The sequence below is a fragment of the Oncorhynchus gorbuscha genome, linkage group LG14 (genome assembly GCF_021184085.1).
Source record: "Oncorhynchus gorbuscha isolate QuinsamMale2020 ecotype Even-year linkage group LG14, OgorEven_v1.0, whole genome shotgun sequence".
Lineage (NCBI taxonomy): Eukaryota > Metazoa > Chordata > Actinopteri > Salmoniformes > Salmonidae > Oncorhynchus > Oncorhynchus gorbuscha.
Window position 1 is genome coordinate 49,857,777 of NC_060186.1, and position 9,895 is coordinate 49,867,671.

At 46.0% G+C, this 9,895-nt stretch overlaps 1 protein-coding gene across 7 annotated transcripts in view; it reads left to right on the top strand.

Annotated features, from left to right (window-relative positions):
* Window positions 1–9,755, top strand: part of lama2 (laminin, alpha 2) — a 152,671-nt gene extending 142,916 nt beyond the window's left edge. For 6 of the 7 annotated variants that reach the window (XM_046298275.1, XM_046298276.1, XM_046298280.1 and 3 more), the window contains 11 exons: window positions 1,404–1,555; window positions 1,726–1,902; window positions 2,914–3,121; window positions 4,363–4,440; window positions 5,046–5,158; window positions 5,309–5,498; window positions 5,837–5,995; window positions 6,241–6,394; window positions 6,630–6,769; window positions 7,008–7,230; window positions 8,911–9,755. In XM_046298275.1, coding sequence (XP_046154231.1) covers window positions 1,404–1,555; window positions 1,726–1,902; window positions 2,914–3,121; window positions 4,363–4,440; window positions 5,046–5,158; window positions 5,309–5,498; window positions 5,837–5,995; window positions 6,241–6,394; window positions 6,630–6,769; window positions 7,008–7,230; window positions 8,911–9,101 — 1,785 coding nt within the window. In that variant the 3' untranslated portion in view covers window positions 9,102–9,755. The remainder of the gene's footprint in view (window positions 1–1,403; window positions 1,556–1,725; window positions 1,903–2,913; window positions 3,122–4,362; window positions 4,441–5,045; window positions 5,159–5,308; window positions 5,499–5,836; window positions 5,996–6,240; window positions 6,395–6,629; window positions 6,770–7,007; window positions 7,231–8,910) is intronic. The other variant, XM_046298277.1, reaches the window with a different exon arrangement.
* Window positions 9,756–9,895: the final 140 nt, after the last annotated feature.

Sequence of the window (9,895 nt, forward strand, 5' to 3'; positions counted from 1 at the left end):
AACTAGGCACCTAGTCCTCTATAATGTCGCCTCCATGTTCTTTATAAGTCATTGCATCCTATTTCCCAGTAGAATTGGAGTGGTTGTTGGAGGTGTTTCTAGATTTCTGTAATTTAATAAGGGGCTCTGTGCTGTCTGGCTGAGTTGCTTTGAAAAACTAACAGCACATTGATAATCAACTCCTGCTGTGTGCACGGCTCCTTATTAAATGAACGATAAAGGAGATGGATTGCCTGTAAGCTGTAATCATTATGCCTTCGCCCGACAGCAAACAAAAGTTGATCATCTTTCACAGAGGGCTAAAGGCTTGGGAGATTTGCGACGACAGCTTTGATTAAAATATGGCTTTCTGCGTCTCTTTTAGGGCACTCTTCGTCTCGCTCTCTCTCAATCTCTCCCTCTCTCTTCGCCTGCAGACCTCTGTGGGCCAGCACATCAATTATGGCCCGTGGCTGCAGGAAATGATAGTGGGTCTAACCTCTAGCATTCCCCCTTCATGTGCCGTTAGTAAGAAATAGATTATACAACAGGCCTCTGATGGATCACGTCCAATTCGGCGATAACCCTCGGGAAAGGTCCAGACCGTCACCTTTGAAAATCATTAGGGCCTGGTAAATGAAGTGGATGTCATTTCGAATGAGTACAAGTCGGCCTCGCCGGGTCTCCGTGTCCGCGTCATTCATTCTGCCAATTTGCGCAGGGGGACAGGAAGAGCGCGTGCTGAATCAGACCAGAGGTATTGTGACGGTAGCGCTTCCTCGCTCTCCCCAGGCAAACTCCCTCTGTGCATGCTAGTCTGCAATTCCTACGCTGTCGAGGGATGTGCTCACCATCGCGCTGGACTGATTACAGAGAATTTAATCATAACAAGAGGCACTTAAATCTATCTATTTCTTGCCTGGTATGTTTCAGAGAGGGACGCAGTTTCTCTGAAGTTCTGCCCAGACAGAATCGAATCAAGCCGTGTAGAGAAATAGAGGACTTACATAAATGCTATAGGCCCTCAGGGTTGAAAAGCATATCATTTATGCAATTACATGAAGTTTACTTCCGTTCTCAAAGTTTGTGAGGTTTCATCATGAATTTGTTTTTGTTCATGTTTCTGTGCAAAGGGTATACAGTTCTAATTGTCTTCAGGGCTCCATATAGCATAAAGCCTTCCTGACTTGTCCCAGATAGCGCATAAAGCCTGTCCTGACTTGTCCCAGATAGCCCATGAAGCCTGTCCTGACTTGTCCCAGATAGCGCATAAAGCCCGTGTTTAATAGCCATGGTGTTTATGTGCGATAATGCCATCATGTATAACCCTGTGTCCCTGAGTCTGTCCTGAGGTGGTGTTGGTCATTGAGATTGGATGTTGTTGTGGTTCTTCCCCCTTTCATCTCCTCTCGTTTCCCCTGCAGCCCTTCCTGGCCGTGTTGCTGAACAAGGGGTCCCTGGAGGTGTTGGTGTTCACAGGCAGCCACAGCCCACGCAGGGTGGTCCGCAAGCCTGACCAGGGCATCCTGCACGACGGGAGAGAACACACACTGCGCATCGAGAGACTGGGCGGCAGGTGCGTAACACACACCGACACACGCACATTGGTATTGCTATACACTGAACAACAGCGTCCTAACAGTTCAGCACAATAACTGGTGTCTTAAAAAAACGAGTTCCCAGCCATTCATGTTTAGCCCGAGCTGGCTCAAAGTGTCTCACTGACCTGCGTGGTTCTCTGTCCAGGTCGTTTGCCGTCCAGGTGGACGAGGAGCTGAAGAGGGAGCAGGCCCTTCCCAACGACCAACCCATGGGCATCACGAGACTGTTCATCGGGGGTATCCCCCCTGATGTAGAGCTCAGCTCCCAGAGACCCAACGACCCCTTCGAAGGCTGCATCTGGAACCTCATGATCAATACTATGTACGTCTCTCACCATCTCCTGTTATCTCCCTAGTACATCTATGTCTATCTACCACCACCATTCGTTATCCTGATCGTAGATATTATTGATGGAAGGCAGTAGTTGCTGTTTCATGGCGAGTTTGTTTCTCCCAGTTAAAGAGGTTGTAAATGCTGTCACTCAACTGTTTCTCTCTACAGATGATAATACAATCCTATCATTAGGAATCAGTGCTCTCTCTCTCTCGCTCTTTCTCTCTCGCCAGTGGGCTAAACACATTTGACCCATATTTAGTTGGCTTTAATGGGGCTGTCCTTTCTGATAACCATGATCATAATTCAACTGATTACACTGATAGCCAAGCCCCATCATCACCCATTTACACACTCTCTCTTTCTCGCCCTGCGTGTCTGCGTGTCTGTGTGTCTGTGTCGCCCTGCGTGTCTGTGTGTCTGTGTCGCCCTGTGTGTCTGCGTGTCTGTGTGTCTGCGTGTCTGTGTGTCTGCGTGTCTGTGTGTCTGTGTCGCCCTGCGTGCCTGTGTGTCTGTGTGTCTGTGTGTCTGTGTCGCCCTGTGTGTCTGCGTGTCTGTGTCGCCCTGCGTGTCTGTGTGTCTGTGTCGCCCTGCGTGTCTGTGTCGCCCTGCGTGTCTGTGTGTCCGTGTCGCCCTGTGTGTCTGTGTGTCTGTGTCGCCCTGCGTGTCTGTGTGTCTGTGTCGCCCTGTGTGCCTGTGTGTCTGTGTCGCCCTGCGTGTCTGTGTGTCTGTGTGTCTGTGTCGCCCTGCGTGTCTGTGTGTCTGTGTCGCCCTGTGTGTCTGTGTCGCCCTGTGTGCCTGTGTCGCCCTGCGTGTCTGTGTGTCTGTGTCGCCCTGCGTGTCTGTGTGTCTGTGTCGCCCTGCGTGCCTATGTGTCTGTGTTTCTGTGTCGCCCTGCGTGTCTGTGTGTCTGTGTCGCCCTGCGTGTCTGTGTGTGCACGCGCACGTCTGTGCATTTGTGTGTGTATGTTTTCTTGACCGCTTGGTTATGCCCTACAGCCTCACAGACTTCTCCCAGCCCGTGGCTTTTAAGAACGCAGAAATCGGCCAGTGTCCCGACCTGGCTCCTCCCCCTCCCCCGCTGCCCCTCCCAGAAGAAGAGGAGGAGGGGACCAAGGGAGAAGATGTGTCCCAGCCGCTCCAACCTGAGGCTCCTGCTGTACCACCACCCACCCCGACACCCAGACAGAGCCCTCCACCTCCCACTGTAGGTCAAATCAAATCAAATCTAATTGTATTTGTCACATACACATGGTTAGCAGATGTTAATGCGAGTGTAGCGAAATGCTTGTGCTTCTAGTTCCGACAATGCAGTAATAACCAACAAGTAATCTAACTAACAATTCCAAAACTACTGTCTTATACACACAAGTGTAAGGGGATAAAGAATATGTACATAAAGATATATGAATGAGTGATGGTACAGAGCAGCATAGGCAAGATACAGTGGATGGTATCGAGTACAGTATATACATATGAGATGAGCATGTAAACAAAGTGGCATAGTTAAAGTGGCTAGTGATACATGTATTACATAAAGATGCAGTAGATGATAGAGTACAGTATATACTTATACATATGAGATGAATAATGTAGGGTATGTAAACATTATATTGCATTATATTAGGTAGCCTTGTTTAAAGTGGCTAGTGATATATCCCACTCCCACTTGAGGGGTATCAGGTTAAATTACTCATTTCCCACCCTATGATGGCGTGATACATTTTCCCCATGAGTCATACAGAGTGGACATCCATCCCCAGCAATGCTCAGCCAGGCAGGCCGGTTGGCCCTGAGTCTAAATACACTATCAGAGAGGTTGATGTGGCTGGAATAAAGAATGGGTCGTTTTCCAATCCATTAGGTCTGCTTTATAGGTAAAGCTGCAGTGTTGACAGGGCTCTTTCTTATAGCTCCTGTGCTCAATATATCCTCTCTGGCTGACAGCTGAGGTAGTGTAGCAGCGCTCTCTCTGTCCTCTCTCTCTCTCTCTCTCTCTCTCTCTCTCTCTCTCTCTCTCTCTCTCTCTCTCTCTCTCTCTCTCTCTCTCTCTCTCTGTCTCTTTCTCTCTCTCTCTCTCTCTCTCTCTCTCTCTCTCTCTCATATCTAACCAAGTTGCCTTGCATTGGCCTACCCCACCTGTATTTTCCTCATATATTTTCATGATACATATCCATGGATGCATCATCGTAGGCAAATGTATAGATTGCGACAGTATTGTCACTGGTAGTAGCTCTCTTGGCTTGCAGAAACAATGTGCATTTCTATAATACTACTGTGATGCTTTCCTTAGCACTGTTCCTCTAGCTACCTGCTGTGCAGACTTTAGCCATTCACAACATCAGTGCCCCAGCCTGATTGGTGGACTGCCTGTGTCACGAATGCTGTAGCCAATTGGCAGTGTGTAACACAGCTTAACCCTTTCAACCCCCCCCGCCGGTGCTTTAGGACCCGCCCCCTGTCGTACCTCCAGAGCTCAGCCCCGCCACAGAGGAACCTGACCACGGTGCTGTCACAGTCCCACCGGTACCACTCTACACTTCTCACTCACTTCTCCCTACGTGTCCACGTTCTTACCCCCCCCCGAGCCGTCTTAGTACGTGTCTGCTGAACCTTCATCCCATTGGATTTCAGCCAAAGACCTTCAACACCATGCCGCCTGTGTGAAGATGTGTTGCTCATGTGAAATATACATTCCATGTCCATATTCTTAGTATTGGCAGCTGACATTTTACTTTCAGTAGGGATTATTTTAGATGAGATGTACTTTCTAAGTAAGTCCATAAGTTAAATAAATACCCTTTTAAGCAATGGGAGCCTTTGTGTCTAAACAAAAATATAGAAGAAAATGGCATAGAAATGTATTCATGTACAGAAGTGTACAAAATAAGTGATTCAGATTCAAAAACAAATGTCAATTTTCAGGTGGTCTTAATAATAGCAACTCCATGTCTTTTTCATTAGCGCCATCTAGTGGCACATGTTAAAATAGCACTTTAGACAAAAAGTAAGTCAACTACTGTATATTCATATTAAATGGAAGGTTTGCATTGTCGCTTAATGCACTCTGCGAATGAGATCATGTTAATGTGATGTTTTTAAGACGACTGCTACCCCCCCTATTTCAACAGCTTTCCTGTGCTGCCGAGGCATCTCCAGTGGTCTTAGAGAAAGCCAAACAGTTTGGGCTCTCCAAAAACAGCCATGTTGCATTTGAATTCGATGACACCAAGGTTAAGAACAGGTATGTCGACTTCGAATGGCTTTGATAACAGTAAAGCCCAAATGAGACCTTTTCTTATCTAACGTACACATAGTAATGTTATCAAAGACATGGGTAACATCTGTACACGTCATGTTGGACTGAGAGTGTTGTGAATCTGTTTGCTTGCAGACTGATCATAGAGTTTGAGCTGCGGACCACAGCAGAGTCCGGCCTGGTGTTCTACATGGCGAGGATCAACCACGCCGACTTCGCCACCGTCCAGGTGAAGGAGGGCATGGCCCACCTCGGCTACGACCTGGGCCACGGCAACACCTCGGTCAGCGTGCCACGCATCATCAACGACGGACACTGGCATAAGGTCTGGGATCTCGAGTCAGCTGGTGAAACAATCCTCATAGCAACAATGAAGCCAATATGAATCGTCATGTATAACCCCTAACATGGTGTACAGAGTCTGTAGGCAGTTACCATCGGGTCTACTTCACTGAGTGAGTTTATATGGTGAGAGCAGACAGCTAAATACTCTGTCACAATGACACTATAAAACCACTCTGACTAGTTAATTGGCCAAAACAGGAAGCAAGCAAAGTAACCAGAAACTACAGTACTTTATGTTCATCGTGTATTAAAGATTGTTGTTGTCCTTGTTGCCCCCCCCCCCCCCCCGAAAAATGATTTTCCTTTCTGCTGTCTCAGATCCGGGTGATGAGAGAGAAACAGAGAGGTGTACTGGTGATAGACAACCGCTACACCAAGCACACCACCAGCCCCAAGAAGGCTGACATCCTGGATGTGGTTGGCATGCTGTACATAGGTGGCCTGCCCGTCAACTACACCACCAAGAGGATCGGACCTGTACGTTCATACCCGCGTCCTCACATTTGGCCTGGTGTTGTATTTCATTTTGTAGGAAGTGAAACACGAGCCTCGCTGTGGACTCTGTGTTGCTGCAATTGTTTTGTATTACATGCGATCAGCTTAAAGTGCTGACGTTAACAGTAATCATTTCCAAGTTGTGGGACTCATTCAAAAGGTCAATGAGTGGTTTCGGTGTAGAAGTCATGTGTGACCGTATAGTGTTGGTTGTGTTCCACTACTAGGTCTTGTACAGTATCAATGGCTGCATCAGGAATTTCAAGATGCTGGGTAATGTGTTGGACATGGACGCGCCCACCTCCAGCCACCACGTGGGCAGCTGTTTCATCAGCACTGAGAAGGGAACCTACTTTGATGGCTCTGGATATGTCAAAGCAGGTACATTCTGACACTCGAAACGGAGAACTGGAGTTGTTCCTGAACATGTGACCTGACCAGGAAAAACTCCTGACCCCACAATGCAATATATCCCAACAATCACGTAATATAATAACGCGGAACAATACACGTTGATGCCGAATGGTACACCAACTTTTCAAAGTTATTTTTCAATCTCATGGCAGTTGTTGTATCAATTCTGACTGCTTCCTGTATCTCCTGTCCTCTGGTCCAGTGGGTTCCTACAGGGTGGGTCTAGACGTGTCTCTGGAGCTGGAGTTCCGTACGTCCCAGAGCAACGGGGTTCTGCTGGCGGTCAGCAGCCAGGTGGACACCAAGATGGAGGGCCTGGGCATCGAACTGCACAATGGAAAGGTACACACAAACACAGAATACAATACTGCTTTGTTGTCCCACACACATTTCATTCTAACCAGACTCTACAATCTCTTACTGTAAAGCATAGCAACCATGAGCATGCAAAGCTATTGTACTGTATAAATGAATGAATGGGGTTCAACAGAATCATGGTTGCTCATAACCAACAGTCATGTTTTGTTACAAACTACTGATTGATCAGGTGTATTCTGAGTATGTCTTCTTACCTCCCTAGCTGCTGTTCCACGTGGACAACGGAGCGGGCCGGATCACAGCGGAGTACCAGCCTGAAGTAGAGGCAGGCCTCTGTGATGGTCAGTGGCACTCGGTCACAGCCCACAAGCTTCGCCACAGGCTGGAGATCATAGTGGACGGCAGGAAGGAGGAAGCAGAGAGCCCCAACGCCAGGTCCAACACCGCTGACACCAACGACCCCATCTACGTCGGTGGATACCCAGGTTCGTACAACACCACCAATGACTGCATATATGAATGGACAAAGCCATCGATCACGTGACACCATTCATTCCTATGTGAAGACTCAATAGCGCATTTGAATCCCAGGAAGCCGGTTAAAAGGGATACTTTGGGATTTTGACAATGATTCCCTTTATCTACTTCCCCAGAGTCAGATGAACTTGTGGATATTATTTGTAAGTCTCTGCGGGCAGCTGGAATGAAGTTGCCAACTAGTGCAATTGCTAACTAGCAGATACCCATAGACTTCCAGGCATTGTGCTAATGCTAGTTAGCATTGGCTCGCAAAACAACATAACTTCCTTCATACTGGACAAAGAGGCATGGAAATTGTATCCACAAGTTCATCTGACTCTTGGGAAGTAGATGGCCAAAATCCCAAATTTCCGAAGTATCCCTTTAATTAAGATGGCGTCTAGTGGGAGATTTATGTAGACATAACATGTGCATTTTGAGCTAGCCCAGGAAGTGACGTTGCAGGCTAGCTCAGTGCTGCCCCCTCTCAAGTTGAAGGCCGACCGAGGTACTGCAGGCTGCCATGAGCTACTAAATTACACTTAAAATCTCACCTCACACAGAAGAAGTTCTAAAATAATCGGTTCAAGGCCATACATCTAGTGTAATAGAAGCAATTATGATTGTCTTTAAAAATATATTTCATTGCTATTAAGATTGCCATTTTCCCCTATAATGGGGGACCCTGTTTTCTGTAAACAATGCCTGCAGTACCGCAGTTGACCTTGAACTTCATGGCTTCGATGAGAGCGGCCAGTCGTTCTCCCCTGGACACCACCCACCAAGCGTTTCACACCTGGAACACATTAAGTAGAGGCAACATTATCAAACCTTGAATATTCAGTTAGAAATGTATCATGTAGAACATGTACATTTTACCTCAATTACCGCGACTAACCGGTGTGCCCGCACATTGACTATGTACCGGTACCCCCTGTATATAGCCTCGCTATTGTTATTTTACTGCTACTCTTTAGGGGTAGCCTAGTGGTTAGAGCATTGGACTAGTAACTGGAAGGTTGCAAGTTCAAATCCCTGAGCTGACCAGGTACAAATCTGTCATTCTGCCCTTGAACGGGCAGTTAACCCATTGTTCTTAGGCCGTCATTGAAAATAACAATTTGTTCTTAACTGACTTGTCTAGTTAAATAAAGGTTAAAAATATTTGTTACTTTTATTTTTTAATTTCTTACTTATCTATTTTTTTTAACTTAACACTTATTTTTCTTAAAACTGCATTGTTGTATTCGGCGCATGTGAACATAACATTTGATTTGATTTGACTGGGCACACACTGGTGAATCAACGTTATTTCCACGTCATTTCAATTAGATTAAGTTGCACCAACGTGGAATAGACGTTTAATTGATGTCTGTGCATCGTGGGATGCCTGTGGAATCAGGTTTCCTGTATAACTCCTGAAACACAGTTGACCCTGGATACACGACCCTGGATATTGTGTAGCAAACCGTGCTCCACTATGATGTTGGAAATGTATGATTTACTTCCTATTTAAACCTCGGGATATAATCAAAGTTATAACGTCAAGCAGTCATCGGCTTTCTGATTTATGAAATAGAAGCATAAATGTGCTTAGTGGGGCAGAAAATAGCAGTCATAAATCAATTCTTTTTTCCCTTTTCCAGAGGGGCTCAAGCAGTTTGGCCTTACTTCCAGCACTTCATTCAAAGGCTGCATGCGCAACCTGAAGATAACCAAGGCATCCAAGGTGTTGGAGGTTCAATTCAACAAGGGCCTGGAGTTCAAGGGGTTCAACCCCTCACTTGCCCAGCCAATGCAGCCTAAACACGGACTACCAAAGCCTGTCACTGCCTGAAGCACAGCAGCAGCACCAAAACACATGGAAACACAATTTACCGGACTGTAACCTCTCCCTCATGCTAAATCAGATGGCCAACCAGCTTTATACCCAGAGTTTGGATAGCTTTTTTAGAGTATGAAGTATCTCGACCCCCTCCAAAGTGAGTGGAACCTATAGGATGACATAGTATACAACCATGATTCATTTAGAGAACTACGGATCACCTTCTGTTCTCCTGTATGGCTTAAGCCCCCTGTCTGTCTCAACTACATGGTGATTTAGCACACCGTATGCATGGTGTGGTGGGAATTTGTACTGTTTAACAACAGGCAGCATTTTCAAATATATGCTTTGAAGGCATTCAAATCATTTTCTCGGCTTTTATTACAATGTCAAACCATGACTTTTAACTTACACTCGGGATCTTGAGGATTGCCACACGTTGTCATCTGATTCATTTCCCATAGATTCATTTAGCAACATTTCTGCCTTAGTCTACCGCTCTGCCTAACCTTCTAGAAACAGAGGAACACTTACTATCAATCTGGTACACACACACACATTTTATTATAAATTATTTTACAGTAGTCTATGTCTATTATCTTTGCAGCAAACAGTGAACTGGACTCAAATGGGAAGAATTGTGACAATAAAATGCAAAGCAACAGATATGTTTGCAATTTGATTTGGAAGTGCATTTAAATAGAATGTTTTTATAATACCATGATGTATAAATGCTTAAAGGGATAGTTTGCCCAAATTACAAAATTATATATTGGTTTCCTCACACTATAAGCAGTCTATGGACA